The following is a 20393-nucleotide window of genomic DNA, read 5'->3' on the forward strand; positions in this document are numbered from 1 at the left end:
CAAATTTGAATCTCCTGTTGCCATGAGTAGGGATTGGTGGGGTTGCATCAAAGAAGCGTGACTCTGCTGTGTGTGAGATGGTTCTGTGTGCCCTGGGGGGAAATACTACAGTGGGTGAGGGGAGCGAGCAGTATCATGAATTGTGCAGTAGAAGAAGAAGAGGACGGAGGGGCTCTGATGGTTGTTTAGCAAGTTTGAGTCACTGAAAACAGTACAAGAAAGAAACTACATCAAGACCCCTCACCAAAAAAAAAAAAAAAAAAAATCATGATTTAGTCTCTGAAGCTTTTGACCTCGCAGCAAAGCAAGAACATACACATACACTTTGAGTCACTTGCTACCAAAAGCCAGCTAACTGTAGCTCCTCCCCCAACACAGAGCTCTTTCAACAATGAAGATGTCATACTTCCTTGACATCAACCAAATTCATATGCATGTATTTATTTTGACCTTTATAAATGCTCTGTATTTTTCTATATTTAGAACACAATCTGGTACTGGTCGGCATCTGACTGCAAATTTTGAATAAAATAAATAAATAGACTGTAATACAAGTGTAAAACAAATTGAGTAAGTTGACAGGGGTGCCACAGGCTTCTAATTTATTGAACATGCTTGAGTATAAAAAGGAGTTAACCATTCAACCCCCTCAACCCAGTTTTGCATAATCCTGCAAGTAAAAGAAATGGTCAATGAAAACATAACCTCTGTGTGGAGGTAATTACAGTACAGCGTTCGCTTATAAAAGTTTGGTTTTAATAACCCAAACATTGGCTTTTCACCCTGCACCTCGTTGTTAAAACAAGTGTGATCCGCTTCATTGAATCATCATTCCGAAAAACAGCCAACTTTTAAGTTGCGAGGCAAACATGAAGGGGGCGACATTAGCATTCCTTACGAGTTGTCTTTCCGGCCGCCCTGATAAATGAAGCCAAGTATTCCCTTTTCCTTTTAGTTGGCGTTTGCACTTCAACATTCCCGAGGGAAATGTCAGAATGTGTAGCTGCTAAACGCTCCGATGTATTCATTCACCAGCTCGTCAGCCTGACTGATAATGTGTGGCTGGATTTCAGGGATTTTGACTGGAAAAACTACTTTTTTTTCCCCCTCCCTTGTGGCCCAACTCAGAAATTTGCATGAAAAAAAATTAAATTGGACAGCCTCAATTTGGAAAGAGGCCTCTTCAAATAATGGATACAAATTTGATATGAATCAGTTAGCTGTCCTTGAATGCACCGATGTCATATATGACATATAGATAAGTTTAGTGAAAAGAATACACATGCAGTGAATTAAAAAAAACATCCATGGCAAATCTCAAAAACAATGAAAGAATAGAACATTAGATATGGTATGGGTGTATGGATCTTTAATATACAGAAAACACTAGCAGATGTCACTGACTTATCCACTTTAGTGTTTAATAACAAGGCATCAAAGATCATGGAGTTAGATTTTTTTTCCTTGTGATTTTGCATTGCGCCTCTGTCTAGTATGTAGTATGTGTAATTTTGACAACTTTGACAAATTTCTCTTTGACAGACTTCTCGGGCCTTTTTGGGGCAATGGTTCTTGTGACTTTTTTGGGGGTCTACTCAATAGTTTTTTGTAAACCATATTTCTTTAGTTACTTCCTTTGTTTTTTTTTTGGGGTTAATGCATTGTTGTACAGTTTAGTTGTCTTCATCTCGTAAGTACAGTTGTATTTAATGTTTTAGAACTGGTTTCAAACAATTACCGGTAGGTAACATTTTTATTTTTGACTTTTATGTGCAATAGAATTTCATTGAATCATTTTGGTTAAGTAAAATGTTTTATTTTAATGTAAGCGCATTGCTGATGTTCAAACTGCGCTTAACGTTACAGTAGCTTACAATACGATTAAATATACTTTTTAGATAAATTTGAGATGTTACATGGTATAAAAAGTTTGAGTCTGGCGATGAGTGTAGGCCCACCCACGCGCAATCTTTACCATCTATAAATACTTCTCCTGTGCCTTTTGCAATTTACTTCTTTATGACAGCCGATGTGTGTGTGTGTGCGCACATGGAGGAACAAAAGTGTGCGTGCATATTTTTCCGACTCACCGCATGTGCGTAAGAGCTGTAGGTGCTGAAGGGAAGGGCGATGGCGGGGTTGAAGATGCCAAACTGTCCGACCATCTGCTGCATGCGTCTGATGGTGCGCTCCTTGTCTGTGTCGGCGAACTTGACCACCAGGCTGGAGGAGGCGCCCTGGACGGATGGAGGGGGGAACAGAGGGTCAAGGTTAAAGGTCCGATTGGTACATGGTCTTTGTCAGTGCCCTTCCAGTCCTAATTTTACTCTCCCCCTCATTGTAGAAAGAATATCGTCGCTGTCCTGTGAAAAACACTTATGTCCAATTTTGGGGGAAAAATAATAATTTTCACATTAATGCGATGTCTGTCACTCAGAAACACCATTCACATAAAAATAGGAAAATTAAAAAAATTGACACATACTTGTTTTTCACAGGACAGCGCTGATATACTGTATGTATGTATTATATTTTTTGGACTATAAATCACACTTTTTTTTGGTCACACTTTGGCTGTTCCTGCGACTTATATTCAAATGCAGACCAGGGCATTCCGTACCAGGGACGGAACGGTCCGTCCATCATGCAATTTTGACTAGTTGACCCAGAGTGACCTATACTACGAAAAATATGTTAACCTGGATTCTTAGTTAAGAGGGAGAAAAAACACACATTTTAAAACTATGAATGGAAGCGCCATCAGCAAGCAGTCATTGACCCCCGCTTAAAAGAAAAGTGGTGGAATTGCTTTCATTTTTTCCATTTTAACCTTCTCCCTTCGACTGGCCATGTATTATCCACACTTTGTCGTTGTCGTTCTGCAGTGAGATTACCAGACCCAGCAGGTGTGCTGGCCACACACCCTTCATTAAGAATCCTCAAATGATTTAACGCTACAGTTGACCTTTGTGCGCTCCGCCTCTCCGGTGCGCCTCGCCTCGATTGTGGCCAATCGATGCACATAAAAGGCCGAAATATTACTCTGATCTGACGGTGTGCAAAGGTTGTGTGTCACTCACAATAAGAGGCACCCCCTCTGAAATTGGTGCAAATTTGTCAATAACGTCAATCATAGCGGTGAATGGGGGTGATGTTTAGTGGGTGCGCCATTTGTTTTTTTTTTTCAAAAGGATGAAGTAGTAGTCCTCATTTTACGACAGTGCTAGTTCCCACGGCATCAATGAAAGCTGAATTTGACGTAAGCAAATTTGAACGCTCTGTAGTCTATCACTAACCTATACTAACGCAGTAGTCAATCATAATTATAGTAAACAATTGTATAAGAAACACTTCTAGGTCTGTAATATGAAACAATTAAATCTAAAACTGAGCATGCCCTCTTGTGCTGCATCACTACGTTTTCTTATGTCACGCTGCAAACTAGCTCATTTTGTGCTGTTCATAACTTCGTAGGTCAGCATTGGTTGCACCTCTAACTACCGTAGCATAAACGTAGTCCTCACAAAAACTAAAAATAATTGTAATTCTAAATCATTGTTTTGATGATTTGTTTAGTACGATCATTTTCCCAAATCACACAGTATTATACAGCACTATTTGAATTCACTAACAAACAAGAATGTTGATGACAACACAACCTCCATGGAGTACATAATAAACACGCTATGGCCATGTCAGTCTGTAACACCAACACATTATGACCACTCTCAGCCAATACCAAGGTTAATTTTGACACCCTTGTACACTGGCACGCTTTATCTGTTGTGTCTGTCCAGCTCTTTAGTGTCTGCGTCATTAAGTTTATTGTGAGGTTTAACAGTGGCAGCATTAGACAAAGGGCAGTGTCGCACAGGAATACAGAGAAGTCAGTGATTTGAGATCCTTCTCATTCGAAAGAAAAGCCATTGCTTTATAGTTTGCCGGCTTTCCGTGTGGAATTTTGGTGGTTATATAATCTGGCTACTAGACTGGAGTGTGTCCATGTTATCTACTGTATGCCAGTGTTTCCTAAACTTTTGGATTCATACATTCCCTTTTCACATCAGCTCACTGTGTGCTATTTGCCAATTTGGCAGAGCGGTCTCCGCCAAGGCACAAAAGAAGGAGTGTCATGCAGAAACGCCTCGGGGAGTGACAGTTTGGTGACAGAAAGTCAATCTAAACCTTACGCCTGCTCAGATCACGTCTAAATGGCCGGCACAAGGTAGACTTGGTAGCCTACGCTCTGGACCGGTCGCGCGTACAATAGGAGAGATGTTGCCAGAGTGATTTCAGAGTGACAACAACAAGTGATTTTGACGGAGTTGTACGACGTGGAGAAAATAGAGGAAATATTAAATGAGGTGTCGCAGTGTACTGAGCTTCGAGTCACGAGACAGATGTACTATCACATCGAATAGATTGAAAGGAGTAGAAATGTGTGATTCTAGAACTTTTAAGAGAAATGTTAATTAAAAAATATATACCGGATCATGTCTCCTCATTTTCCTTATTATTAGTAAAGACAAGGTATCCTATTCTAAATACTCTCCGTCCAAAACAGTGGGAAAAGTCAGCAAGTTGGGAAGCTAAACCAGCACTGAATATGAACACGCTTGCATTAGGCCACCATCAACCTTGCCCCGTGCCTCGAGTGAACACAACAAAAAACAATTGCAGTGTGAAAAGGGTTAACACGGCACCAGCTTTTACATTTCCACTAATTATGAGATGCCTTGTGATCACAAGCATAGAATTGTGTACAGTTACAGTACTTGGAACAATATATTGAAAATAACCTTAGGTAATGAGCCACATGCTGCTTGCACCTTGTCTTTAGACAAAGACGGTATTTTCTGACCACATTAATTACATGCAAAAAAAGTTGAGTTTACATTGCAGACGAAGGTGGCTCATTTTGGATACTATTAATATATATCTACATTTTTTTTAATATAAAATTGTTCTCTTTTTTGTAAGTTCTACAGCGGAAATGCTTATATTTAATTTTTCAGACACACACGTTTTTCCTGCTAGTAACCTTTCCTTAACCTACAAAACAATCAAACACAATGCTGAGGCTACTGTTTATATAATATTAGATTTAATTATGTCTGAGGTTTTGCTTAAGGCATGTGAACTTTAAGCAAAAATCTCATTACATTTTTAACCCGCCTTGTGTGAACAGGGAGGTAAACAATGTACTATCCATCAATGTTCATCAATGAAAGGGAATTCTGACCCTTTAGACTCCATAAAGTAATTTAATAGGCAATCAAACAGCGCTTTCAATCTATATTACAACACAACAGTAACTTGTACATGCACTTTATTATTCATCAGGGAATATTACAGCACTTGCACTTTATTTTTGTACAAAACAGGACTATTGAAATACACTTGAACTCGCACTTTGCAATCACTACATGACTAAATACTCCGTCCACTAACATCAGAGCTCATCATGATTTGTAAATCCATACAATGTATTGTATTGTTGTGGCAATATTTCTTATATTAGAGAAATAAACACTTGGAAACACTATGCTGCTGCACACGTACTTAATTATCTCATTCAATTTCACATGATCATATCTACCAACTAAAATAGAAACGATAAAGCATTAGATTGTTTTTCCCCCACATTTTTAGGTCACTTATTTTTTATTATCCGTTGGCCTTAAGGTACGATTAATTTGTTCCGTGACTAATCTCGGATATCAAATAATTTTCCTCATTGATATCAACTGATATGCAATAATCCATTTCAGCCCCACCCCGAAACGCCCACATTGTGTTTCTAACGTTTTTTTTTTTTTTCATGAAATACAACCTCTGCTTCTTTTTTGATATGCGTAAAGGTTTACTAAGTGCCTATATTTTAATGTTGGTCGTCATGGTAATAATTGGAGAGCCAATTATTATTTGGGGTGGTACTTGGTATAAAAAGTTTGAGAACCACTGTTTTAGGTTATTTTGTGCAAAAAGAGAAGTTGTACAGAGAAAATACATTGAATGCAGTATTCATAGTTTTCTGACTAATGCAGCGGCTATCACACAAGCCACCTCGCCATGATCACAATCACAAACATACCATTGTTTACAGTTGTTTGGAAACCGATGCTGACATATCGATTCCCGGGAACAAATAAGACATATATCAGCACCGAGTGATGCTTGGTTATAATTTCCACGTGTTGTCCGTCACGGAAATGTTCTCAATACTACCTGACTCACACATGGTATCCATACAAAATGCCCAATGGCCCCTGAATGGCACCAATGTATTCATCGCAACTTCTGCGAGCTGGAAAATAAGATCAGTCAGGGAGCCTTTGACCCTTTCTCATGGCTGACTGTGAGAGTGAAACACAGGCGGCTTGATAAGGTGTGAGCACTCATGCATATGTTGCAGCCTTCACTGTGCTCTCTCCTCGATGTATGCATAAACACACACACCAACAAGTCGTGTCTGTAGGTGTGGGGATGGGAAGCTTTCCTGCAGCAATCTGCCTTAGTAAGACTCTCAAAAGCCCACCAAATGTGTTAATCCTGATTTTTTTTTTTGTTTGTTAAGGTTTCAGAGGCAAACCTAGGATTATGGAAAATGACCAGGGAACATGGAATTTGGGAGATGAAACCGTTGACTGCAATGACACAGGGATTTTAGGGTTATTTGGACAATTTCAAAGCAGGGGAGACTGCATATTGCAATCACACAGAATGAATGCAGTATACAAGGACTTCTGACTGCTGTCACACCTATTATCTGATCACATTCCCCCAAAAGACCCCTAAAAACGGAAATAGAAATGATACGGCATGTATTTGTTCCCAATACAAGCTACCTCGTGATCACAACATACAATTACTACCATGTTTTTAAAACTATAAATATCATCGGATCATAAGGCGCAATATCAATGAATGGGTCTATTTTCATACATTTTCACACATAAGGCACATTGGATTATAAAGCGCATTATCTTTGTGAAACATTGTTTGTTAAATAGTTTATTCAAATTGCATGTTTATTTGATAGTGTATTGGCAACTTATAGCAGGGCATGAAATAAATTCCCGACTGGAGCCTTCCGTCGACAAACCTCGCATAAGCCAACAACGACAACAAGGAACGATGCCGTTGTGATTGAACAAAACAATGTTGTCACAAAAAGTATAAAGACGGAACAAAAACGACGAACAGAACAAGCACACAGTCAGAAAAGATTCTCTTTACGTCAACACCACACTTTTCGGCAGCTACTTTCGCTTTATAATAGCCTAGAAGTAGGAAAAACTAATTGAGCCTAGATACTTAAATACTCGTATTAAATTTACTTTAAGTAAAATAATAATAACATAAAATGCAGAATATAAGACAAACAGTCTGTTATTGGTCAATTAAAATTGCTCAAATGGATCATAATTAAATAAACGGGTTGAGCGAGTGCGACCACATTTAAGATCATTCTGAGACACAAAAGCAGGAAGTAGTTTTTGTTCAGGTGGACGAAAACATGTCTACCTGCTAGTGGTTAGACGTGGGTGACACTGAGAACACAAACGTGATTCTGAAAGTGAATGGGAAGGAATTTGAATTAAAGACGACAAACTGAAAAGCCAACAATCTGTCTTCGACCTTCATTGCAAAAAAATTTGTATTTACTTCATACTAAAACATTTTGACAGATTTTTGAGCAACATGTACCATATACATTTTTTTGGAGAAAATTAAAGGACTTTAAATGAGCCTTATATTCAGAAAAATACGGCACTCGCACATGCGGCTTCACCAAAGCCATATAAAAAGATGGCATCTGATTATTTAACATTGTTTCTTTTGTAAGATCGTAAAGCCTTGTTTTACATTATTTCTTGCAAAATAACCATATCTAACCCGATGACAGACATTTCACCAATCAAACTTTTTAAAAATAAAATGATCCCCCCCCCCACCATGCAGATTCTTATGCCTGGTTTGTTCACGCTGATTACATTCATCACTGCTTTCTTAACTCCCTTTTGCAATCAACGCGAGCATGACCTGTTCAGGGACACACGTGGGTGGTTCAGTGTGGCCCGCGCATCGACACGGACGGCCACGGCCCGCTGACGGGGAGCTCCGGCAGCCTCAAGATATGAAATGCTGATCATATTTCTATAATCAATTTAGCAGAGCAGGAGGTATAAATCCTGTCCATTCATTTCTCTCCCTCTCTCTCTCCAATACCCCCCCATCCCCCCACCCCCATCCTCCCATCGGCCCCTTGCTTATAGTCAGATGAATAATTCAGCAGCCAATGTGGCGAAAGGTGGAGTAAACAAGTCTATTGCCTAATATCCCTGGAGGATGCCAAAGAGAGACGAGGCCGGGCCGAAGAGCTAGCACAGATAGCGGTGCTGGAGCAATGGGGAAGGACAGTATCTATGGAGAATGGACATCAAGAGTCTTTCCTGGCGACCTGCAGTCATTTGCACTTAGATTGACTCGCAGGGTTTTGCTCAAATGGCACAGCTGGCTTTCTAGTGGCTCTTTCCCAGCAACACATTTGGCGACCATTAATAATGGAATCATAAAAGGACAAACATGAGCTCTGTGAAGCGAGGTAGGAAGATAGAGAGAGGGAGAGTTCAGGGCCCACCTGCTTCCAACAAACAAAAATGCGGACGAAAGCGCCGCACACTTGAGGCCTTTTGTGGTAATGAGTGATGCGCCAGCGCCATCCGCTGCATTCTGGTCGACTCTGTCGCCTTTATTTTGACGAGTGGGCCTCAAAGGCATGCGTAAATCAGCTTTCTGAGTCGAGAATCCCGAATTCATAGGACACACGCCGAGTTTACATAACGAGCGAATGTAATCTCGTGCCGCGGTTATAGACAGTGATTATGCAAGCAGAACACTACTGATTGATGATTTGCCCGGAATTCAATTATCACTCTAAACACTTTTATCTTCAAATTAGATTTTAAAGAAATATCATGTTAATTAAAGAGACAAACTGCTTCACGTCTCCCGTTTTTTAAAGCTTACATGCTCCACTTTAGTTCGCCACATACCAGGAAAAGCAGAAAACACCCTCAGGACTCAGATAGTGACCAATCATAGATCAGCTTCAGAAAACAGGTGAGCCGTGATTGGTCATAATCAGAGCCCTGAGGGTCTGGGATGTCAATTTTAGTCGACAGAAGTGACAAAATGGCCGCCCCCTGAGATGGCTAAAAATGGGTGGATTTTGCTGTTTAACACATATTTCATATTAATCATATTGTCTTGTTTCAACTGGTGGGATTGCATAGAACATATTCTTGAAAAGTGCATGTTTGGGTTGACTCCCACTTTAACGTCGAATGTCAAAAAATTGTGTGTGTTTTTTTTTTGTGGTCATTGTTGATTCTAGTTTTGATTGTTGTCTTCTGCTATTGACAATGATTTTAAGTGTGTTTATCATTTTTGTGATATAATCACTATTCTTTATATCTTTGAATGACTATGGGAGAATATCTACCAATGAATCAATTGTTCGTCATGTTAATATAGCCTCATAAAAAATACAGATAAAGATGAAAAAAATATTTATGGTCATGTCTTATTGCATTATTCCTGTCATTAATTCAAGTGTTTTACCAATAAAATGCAAACTACTTTTTAATAAAACAATCAAACTGAGTTCTTGCAGCTGCAGACTAGATTCAACCAACAGCGCCTCTGCTGGTGGCCTTAAATAATACACTGAATTGTACCTCAATAGCATCAAGACATAATAAGACAAGGTTGTCGCTTGCGGTCCCCGGCATATTCAAATAACAAAATTATACTCGGCCCGCATCAAAAGGTTACAAGAAAATTGGGTCAAAAAGTTGAAAGCACACTATTTCTAAATATATATATATATTTTTTTAAGTTGAATGTGACAAGATGTCACACAATTCTCTTTTTTTCAAAATGGATATCGCGCGAATACAAATCATGTTTTTGGGGTCACCACCAGTAACAGCAAGCTGAGAATTACATTTTTTTCTTACAATAATGTTTAACTGCTTAGCATATTTTGACCGACAGCGAAGTGAATTGTCTTGATGTGATCTCAGTGATCTTGTCCCTAATGCAAAACCTCATTGGCTGTGACGATTATATGTTGTAAATGGTATTTGATTTAGTTGAGTAGTACATTCAGGTCATGTGTGTGTGTGCGCGCGTGCACGCGTGTATTAGTGTGAGAAAAGTGCACTTACCGGCATTGTCTGACTTCCGTGTAGGGCGCCAATTGCTGACTGAGCCTCGGTGTGTGTGGAGAACTTGACAAAGGCGCAACCTGGAGGAGAGAAACGCACACACACGCGGCATGAATGTGCAATCAGTCAAGTGAGGTGAAAACTCGACTGTATGTAAATAAAGGATGTGGAAGTGTATCCGACACCCCCCCCCCAAAAAAAAAGGGCTGTGCGCCTCCCTGCACAGTGGGCGGGCGTGACAAGCAGGCTGAAGCTGCGGGCAAAAGCTTGCACGGATGAACGAGAAAAGTGTGCTATTTAGCACCGAACGCCTGTCTATGCATTTTAAACACGAGCCAGACTGGCAGTCACACTGGCACACAACAACACGTGGATCGATATTTGTGTGGATGTCGCACAAACCAACAGCTCTCAGCTCAGCATGTCCTTCAGGAATAGGGTGGTAAAACACACAGGGAGCTTCCTGGTGCCTTTCTACATGTCGCTCATCAATTATTCAGTCACTAAAGTGAAAAATGGATGACAAAGATATGGAAAATGTATAGTATTTGTTTACAACTAGGAAAATATTGGATGTGAGCTCTTACAGTTAAAAATACTCATGGTTGGATGCATTTTATTCCAGTGGGGGACTGAGGCTAGTTGGAAATGGAGCGCTGCGGCCAAGTGGACACTATGGTGCAGCGCATGCTTGTTTGAAAATAGCATTTCAAAATATTGTTTTACATTTAGTAATAACACATACAGTAGAATTGCATGTCATGATTATTTATTGCGTCCCCTTCTGGTTACAACAATACAGTCATGCAGACACAATCGAAGAAGAGTTTCACACCTACTTTAAGTGACTCAGTAAACAGCAGTAATATTAGTCATTCTTTGCAGGAGATAAAGAATATATGCCTGTTAATATGTTTAAATTGTCACTCCACATGTGTCAATACACCATTTGTTTTCAAACAGCCGTCAATTTTGTACCAACTGGGCTCAGCCTGCTATAGATTGGGGTGGTTGTTTTTGTCCTGAAACCACACCACAATTAGCGCGTTAGTGAAGGAGGAGAACGAGGGTCTCCTGTATTTACTTCTCCACACGTGGGAATGAGAAAGTTCATCCTAGGGGGAGAATGAGGGCAGTTGAAAACCAGACTGCTGCAGCCAAGCGAAGACTGCGGAGCACAGCGGTAAGCTACTGTGAATGTAACATAACCAAACCAAATCATTGGTAAAGATGACTAAATAGAGTTATCTGGTGAGAAGAAATAAGTGATTTCCCACTGTTTTAATGGAACGCGTGGAGCAGTGTCGAGCTCCTCGATGCAGAGCACACTGCAGAGCTACACAAAGAGAAATAAAGCTTCCCTGGGCTGGCCCTGTGCACCCTCACAGCGGGGACATATGAATTGTTTTGACATCCATCTTTCCCCTTCTCCTCCTCCTCTTCCTCTTCCTGCAAACTACTGCAGAGTCACAATGCTCTGGCTTCCAGCCCTTTTAGCTATAATTCCACAACAATTTCCATAAGCGCTAGCTGGGGAATAGGCTGCACAGACATGAAAAACAACTGGTCCCCTTGCACTTTGCTATATGTCAGAGGAAATTGATGTCTCCAAAAGTTTGGGGCTGCCTTATGCATGCCTTTAGGTAAGAAAAAAAACAACAACTCCCAGTAGCACTGTGGGAACTGCCTCATATGATACCATCGTGGATGAATTTGGGGACAATGTCTACATAGCAAGGCCCTTCGACAGTATATGTCTCAAAGTTTACACGTATTGTCTTATGTTCCCGTTACAGGGTTGATTTGACCTTTGGGGGTGCAGACTGTTTTGATGTAGGATCAGCGGGGAGCCACTCTTTGATCTAATTGTGCATTGAAGTGGACACAACACTGGGGAGGGACAAACAAACTCCACTAGATGATGAATGTAATCATTAAGGCTGCTGCATTTGATCAGGTGCTAATGTCTTTGTCTTAGGAATTGGTAAAACTACATATGGCTCATTGCCCAAGGTTATTTTCACACACTGGGCCAAGTAACTGTAAACAATTGTGTATTTGTGATGACAAGGCGGCTAATGTTTACAATACGTATCAGAGCCTCTTCTGTGTTAGTCAGAATACCTTGTACACTGCAATCAGTGTGTATGCTCTCTACTCTTTCTCTCAAGGAATTGACTTGTGTTTATTTCAGGAAACAGTTGGGGTTGGGTACCTTATGTTGTGGCCAGGGAATGATGCCCACCCTCCAATAACTGCAAGGGCCTGATTTACTCAAGGTTTCCACATGCTAAACAGGAACAAACTTGATTGCAAACGCAGACAGACATGGACGCTGATCTACGAACCAGGCGCACCCCAGGATTGCATCTGCCAAATGGGCAAAATTGTAGTTCATTTCGCACATGTTGGGCAGAATATATGCAAATATATTAATATAGCACGTGCAATGTGATTTATCAAACCTGAAACAAATTGCGCTGAGTGTCTAAAAAGCAGCCGCAAACCGACATGCACAGCAGTGCCGGAGTAAGGCAAGAAAATGAGATTCCGCTAGGAGAACTTTTCCGCTTGTGTGAACATTTTTGGACTGCCAGAAACAAAAACAATCGTGACATTTTGTCTATTCAGCAATTCAATTTTGGAGATTCCAAATGACCTAAGGGCTACCTTGAAGCTAGTCCGTCACAAGAAGGAGTCATGTCATGTTGCCAGTGACAGAGCTGTACATCTACTCTGCATTTCCTTGCGTTTGGATCATTTCAACGCATTGCGACAATTGGAGCTAGCCTCTGCCAAGTTTTCAACATGTTACGCAGGATTGGCAGATGCATTCAATTACCACACACTTTGGCTGTATAATAAATAAATAAAAAAAACATAGCTTTTATACTGTTGCTGGCTTCTCTAAAATTATGGGAGTGATATATTTATTTTCTGTAGCTCAGTATTATATTTGTCTTCCACCAACACTTCTAATTCCATCACTTCTAATTTCATGTACACGTAGTGCTTGCGGTGTTCTCCCAAATTGTCCATAGTGAAAACCAGAGATATCTACAGTATGTCTGCTTTTAAATATGGCTGTCTCCATTACTTTAAAATATGTAGCCAACAGCGTCTGTTAAGTGATTAACACGCAATTTAGCGTTCACTTTTTAGGATGTTAGCAAATCAGGTCGAATCTTTATACAGCACTTCGTGCTGAATTCTCAAAAGGTTTTATATCTTTGTCTGCCTTTTCACTCCTGATTTTCCGCTGGAAATGGAAATTATTCATGTTAACACTCTGCATAAAATGAGGACTTTACGGGATTGAAATCTTGGTTTTGCATTGCAGAAGTTGTTTTTCTCCTGATATGAGATACCTCTATATGTTGAGAGAGACTGTGACAGTAAAGTCAGCGTTTTAAATGATGTGCACTGTTACTGTACTGTATGTGATTACAATTACTGATAAATGGCTCTGTCCTTTTCGGCGACAGTATGGAGCGAATGGGTTTTAAATGTACTATCTATGAAGGTCTTTTTTTAGTCACTACATTTGGTTCATGTCTTTAAAAGCATAAATCTGATTATATACCAAGGTGCAAAAGAATGACTTTGGTACTGGAATAAAGTTTAAAAGCTCAGCTAGAATCCAGACCTAAATCCAACTACAACGTTGTGGGGCTGTGACATGAGAAGCTCTTGCAATTTTTTTTTACATTTAATATTTTTAATAGTTCCCTTGTACAATATTTGGTTATATTTTAATTGTATCACACGGTTAAAATTTACACAAATCATTAACTGTTAATTTGAATGAAAAAAAAAACCAGCTATTATTTTAACAATGATTGCATTGACTTTCCACTTTACAGTACATGACATTTATCATTTTTGACACTTTACATTTTTTCATCAATGCCTAAAGCTGTCTATCACATTAAACAGCAGAGCGTAAAATGAACTGAAAACACTTTTTGACCTACAATATGTCCAACGCGTAAGTCGCATGCATTCTCCTACACAGTCACTCTCCCTTCACTGACCTAAATAGTGGTGACAAGTGTGTCCCGGCGCCTACCTTTGCTGTTGCCGTCAGGACCTCTTAGGACTGTGCACTCCTCGATGACTCCGTAGGGTTCAAATAGGCGGTAGACGTCCTCCTCAGTCTGTTGTTTGTTTAGCATCCCCACAAACAACTTCCTGTCCTCTGGGGAAAACAAAGAAACAAACAAAAAAAATCCAATTTCACATTTCCAATTTTGACCTCAATTATCAAGATGATGGCGGAAGTCTTGAAGCAAACATGCATGGTGGTGGAATTATTTAACCACGGTCACAGTGTAAGATCTTTTTTTTTTTTTTTTTTTCATGACTGATCATTTTAATCTGATAGCACAAGTGAGCTTCCTCCCCAATGAATGCATCCGCTGCAGCTAGTGGGGGCAAGTTAGGGGTCAGGAAGCAAAATGAGGAAATTATACATGGATACTGTACAAACACATCTTTTCAAATGTCAGTCAAGCAATTAGCACTTTTAAGAGTTATTTGTGGCAGCATGATGAGCAAGTGGTTAGCATGTCTTCCTCATACTACTGAGGTTCTGGCATCGGGCGTTCCAAAACCAATCGGTACCGCTTGGTGGAAACATGGCTCCTTGGAACTTCAGTCTCCCACGCAATAGTTACAGTACTGGCTTCCCCCTCTACATCCCTCCACCCACTACTATTCATCTCCTCTTTCTCGTTCCTCCACGCTGATTCCACATTTTCCACACGCACTCATTCCTTTTCTTTCCCGACTGCCGTCCACTCTTTATCTCTCTCTTACTCCTCAACTAATTGCTGCTGATCCAGTGCTTTTTTGTGTCGCCAGAGAAATATTTCAGTGCGCTGCTCAGCTGAACAATGTCCTCGTCTCTGCCTGGCAGCCAGGGCTGCCGGGACATGGCGTGAATAACGCTGACTTTTCAATAGGAGACAACTTCTGTTGAACGTAGGGGGATGTGATCTTTACCTTGACCTGACACACTGTGTTTACTGATGTACTCTAATGCGACAGTACCGTTGCTCTCTGGAAGGCTGGTGGAAGAATGAGTGAAAACCTGAAATACCATATACAATACCATATATATACATATACATATATATATATATATATATATATATATATATATATATATATATATATATATATATATATATATATATATATATATATACATATATGTATATATATGGTATTGTATATGGTATATATATATATATATATATATATATATATATATATATATATATATATATATATATATATATATATATATATATATATATATATATATATATATATAATATATACAAGTAGAACTTTATATTAGTTCTAGAAAGCAGAAAACACAAAAGAAAGGATGCTTAACCTCACCATTTCCACCAAAACAATTTCTTGTTAAAACAAAAGAATAAATGTGGAATGGAAATCTAGGACAGAGTTACATGGACGCCTGGGGCTCTGAGCTAATGCATTTCACACAGAAATGCACAGGCTTGACTGTAACCAAATAAAGTGGCTCCAGCCTGCTAAATTTTGCTGCCAAATGAACATCTCTTCATGTGAAAGCAGCCAAGGGACATTCCATTCAAAATGTTACGGATGCATGCAGATGTACATGTAGGCCAAATTCCCCAGTCTGGGGAACCTCGGTCCATTCACTTTTTGCCAGCTTTGATGTAAGCACTGTACTCTATTTCTACTCTAATAAATGGCCTGCCTTAATTCATTTCTAGGTACGTTGTCCACTTGAATAAATAAACTCTAAACGTCAAATATACGCCTCAGGTGGAAAAAAACCAAACAGTTATGTTGTAACCAAATGACTGATACCGCCAGGTGTTGAGGTGGTCATTTTTATATTAAACTCGGCTACTTTGAAACCCTATCCAAGGCTTTAAATGCTGATTTCAAAGCCTAAACTGGACTTGAAGCCATACTTTGAGACCTGGAACAGAGACTTAAAAGCACACTTTGAAACATTAACCCAGGCTAGAAACTAAACTTTACAGTAAAGTAGTGCCTTTCTCGAAACCATAATCCTGGATTTAACCTCTTGGAACTCAATTTATTGCTTGAAAGCCTAGACCTGAAACCCCAAACACTAATTTAAAACTGCGAACCAAGGCATGAAAATATAATTTAAAACCTTAACCCAGACTTGAATTCCTAATTTAAAACCTTAACCAATGCTTAAAACTCTATCTTGATACCATGACCCTGTCTTGAAACCCTAATTTGGAATCCTATCCGATATGAAACCATACTTTGAATCCCTTATCGTTGTTTGAAATCTTAATTGTAAACCCAAACGCAGACTAATTCGACCCTAACCCTGACTTGAGACGATACTTTGAAACTTGAACTCTGGCTTGAAATCCATCTTGGAAACTTTAACCCACTTAGTTTCCAATTGTCAATGTCTCTCATTCAACTCATTTAGGCAGCAAATTAGCCAGGCCTGTATTTCACTGCACCCTCTGCTGGTAGCTCCCAAATAGTATTCCCATGCCTCCATTACTTAGCGACCTCACAACAAAATCATCACAGATCAGAACCTGAAATAAATCAAATTCCATGCGATCAACTTCATGTTCCTAACCTGAAATAGTGACATTGCGACAGTGATGCTCGGTTTTGATTTCACAGCACCAGGCCGCACAAATGATGCACCTTTAAAATAATCAAGCGTGTCAGAGTGTTATCTAGGGAGGGGGCGTCCCTGGTGCTGGCTGCTTATTGCAAGTGGCAGGATCAGAGGCTACGTATCACTACGGACGTGATGCAACGTGACATCTGTCAGGGTAGATAGGAGGGCATTTATCTACAAAAAAAAAAAAAAAAAAGAAAAAAAAAAAAAAGAAGGAAAGCCTTGAACTGGAAAATGAAAGGCCGAGATGGTCCTTCATTCTTGCTGGAGGGGGAATATAAATTCTGAGGTTTGATGATGTAGAAGGAGGGCCACACACACAGTAATGTTGCCCCTTCAAGAAGATGATGGCGCTCTGATGGATTTTATATGAATGCAAAACCTCACACGTACTTAAGAACACATTTGAACCTGCACTGAAATGTACAAGACATGCTACCTATGGTGGAAAAGAACCACGAGCCAGGTACAAATGTACCATTACCCTTGAGCATCTTACCATCTGAAGAATAGATGTGGTCTATAAATCGCTGAATGGCTTGGGTCCTCAATACGTTAAAGACATGGTCATTTAATATAAAGCCAGTAGGGCCCTGAGGTCTGTGGCCTTAGGTCACTTATCAGGGGACAGGTTTCAAACGAAACATGGTGAATCGGCATTTAATTGTTATGCTGCACACAAGTGGAATAAGCTGCCCACAGAAGTGAAGTCAACCCTGAGTGGTAAATGCTTTTAAATCCACATTAAAAATGTTTTTTTGATTCACGAATCTTAAGCATTAAAGCAGCATTAGGGCAAGAAATCGACCTTAATACATTTTTCTTACAACTCTTTTGATGAAACATTGACTTACAAGTACAGTAGTTGAATGGGACTTCATGCCCTGCGGGGGTCTGTATCGTTTTTACTGGCACAAAGCAACTTTGAGGAGGATAGGATCAACCTTGGCACACAAAAAAATACAAATGTCACTTCCTCCTTTCGCTATAAGGACGGCTCAGGATTTCACGACACTGGCACGCATGGGAAATGTGGTTGATTTTTGTCAAAACACTACTGCTTTTGTCCACATGGCGCCGCCATAATCAACAAGAACTGACATATGACACAGTGTTGCTTTAAAATCACTTTCGATAAGTTTAGAAAGATACGTTTAATTTCTTTACTTTGCTTTAAAAAGCCTTTAAATGTTGTCAATGTATGTTCTTTGAGTAATTCTTAGTAAGCCACTTTTGTTCTCTCTGCTTTGCCTTTGAATGTCTTTAGTTGTTCGTAGATGCTTTTAGGTGTTTTTTTGTTGTGTGAAGCACATTCAGTTGCCTTGTCTATGAAATGCGCTATATAAATAAAACCGCCTTGCGTTACATTGATAGCTATAACATGGATTTAAGTACAAACAATTATTTTGGTAATCACGATGTGTGCAATTAGTCCAAAGAAAGACGACAGCATTATGGAGAATATCGCCGGAACCGTGTTCGGATGGAAGTCCGTGTTGTTTAGCTTTGTTGCGGGAGACGTCACAACACTGCGTTTTAACGGCTCTTAGGTGCGAACCGCCCTACTGTTTTCTCAGTGCTGCCGTTACATTTTGAGGAGTTGTGAGGAGAAACGGCGCTAATAAGCCACCTCATTAAGGCTACGGAGCGCGGCGGCGGCGGCCTTGCAGCCGGCGCTGTCAGCTCAGTGGGTTAGTGCGCCTGCTTCAAAAGCTACAATGCTAATTTATTTTAGAAATCGGTAAACAAAGTATTCTCGCTTTCTCTCTCTCCCTCCATTGAAGGTGAGCTTGTGCGACCATAGAAGAAGAAGAAGAAAATGGGGCGTGATGACAAAAAATGTCTGCTTCTTGTTGACGAGATAAAAGGCTCGTTATTCAAGCGCTAATATGGCAGGGTGCTGGCACCCCGAGGCACCGCCAAACTTCGGACGTCTTCCCTCATTGGCTGCTCCCGCTGGTGATCCCTAACATGCTTAGCATCCACTGTCGCTGTCAGGGCTCACACACACTCACACACACACGCACACACACACACACACACACACACACACACACACACACACGCGCGTGCGCTTGTCCCCGTACTCTCATTAATGCAAACACAAGCCACTTAGATCGCGATATATGTAATAAATTGGATTAAATTCCACTGGCTAAGCACTGTGATCTCTTTGGGTTAATTAATTTCATTCTGTCTGTGTTTTTAATGCTTGAACACATGCTGACACTGTTATTGTGTAGCATCCTGCTTATTGGGGGGAGTATAATGGGCTTGTGAGGAGAGGAAGGCGGGTGGGACGGGGGTTGTTTGGTATTCCGGCCACAAAAGGAAGTGATTCCTATACACTACAGTAGCTGGCGTTAATATGCTGGATCCTTCCTCAGCTTATCTTCCTTGAAATGAGGAGGGGCTGTGGGGGTGGCGGTTAGTGGGGACCTGGATGCCTTCTCTTCTCCAAGCTTGGGATGCTATCTCATTTAATATATTTATCCATTCCTTATTGTTCCCTCTATCAGCCGAGCTAATATTGGTCATAATTTGCCCTTATCTCCGCCGCTGACAGTCACATTTACACTGCGGCTCTTTTTCCGCACCTTCCTCTCTCCTACAACTCCTCCGGTGAAAGGTGATTGACAGCCATGGTGTATAAGTCGTTGTCATGGTGACCGGCGCATCCTTCTGAAAAAGAGCATCGCTACCGTCTTCTCCCACTTCCAAACCACACAACCCGAAGGTCTTTCCGAACCCTGTCGCCCTTCACTTCGAACCAGCTCCTTTTCATCCATCCGGGCTTATCGAGGACTGCAGGGCTCTGTGCGCGCGCGCGCGTGTGTGTGTGTGTGTGTGTGTGCAGCAATTTACAGTAAGGCCGCATCCTCCTCACTCTCGCCTCCTGCTTCTTATTCTTGACGCCTTCTCTTTTCTTCTTCTCGCCGGCACCACATTGCTATTCACCGGGTCTCATTCTACTGTCCAAAATCCTTAGCAGGCTGCGCCACTATCACGGAGGATACAGTAATAAGTCTCTGTGTAACCCGGCTGGAATACAGATACAGTGGTATGCGTGCTGCATGGATAGTAGTTGAAATATAGAAAGTGAAGCAAGTTTACATGCTCCAACAAGCATAAATGATGGATTCCATTCTATTCGTAAGGGCACAGAGTATGGAAAAGTAACTTTTTAATTGCTCGTATAGACATTTGGGTCTCTAGAGTGCCTGAACACCCATCAAGTGTGAAATTACATAAGTGAGTAAATTTTGTGTGAGCTACCTGTGTCAGAAAATGTCTTTAAGCAAGCTGTTGAGATTTTGGCCCTATTGTAAAGTCACAGTCAGGCTAATTTAAATAATACCACCCTCACACTGATTTTCCCCAACCTTGATTTAGCAGCTACATCATTTTTCTTGCAAGTGACTTAAACAATCAAAACCACATATAAGACAGAGCCAAAATCTAAGCAGTAATGG

The 20393-nt window shown here is 40.4% G+C and overlaps 1 protein-coding gene across 6 annotated transcripts in view; it reads right to left on the minus strand.

The window, feature by feature from the left end:
• Positions 1-20393, minus strand: part of celf5a (cugbp, Elav-like family member 5a) — a 303484-nt gene that overhangs the window by 41596 nt on the left and 241495 nt on the right. For all 6 annotated transcript variants that reach the window (XM_086046324.1, XM_086046326.1, XM_086046325.1 and 3 more), the window contains 3 exons: positions 14305-14433; positions 10236-10315; positions 2091-2237 (listed from right to left, as the gene is read on the minus strand). In XM_086046324.1, the coding sequence (XP_085902450.1) occupies positions 2091-2237; positions 10236-10315; positions 14305-14433 (356 nt within the window). The remainder of the gene's footprint in view (positions 1-2090; positions 2238-10235; positions 10316-14304; positions 14434-20393) is intronic.

Source organism: Filicampus tigris, chromosome 12 (assembly GCF_054856515.1).
Source record: "Filicampus tigris isolate MCC_2025a chromosome 12, RoL_Ftig_1.0, whole genome shotgun sequence".
Lineage (NCBI taxonomy): Eukaryota > Metazoa > Chordata > Actinopteri > Syngnathiformes > Syngnathidae > Filicampus > Filicampus tigris.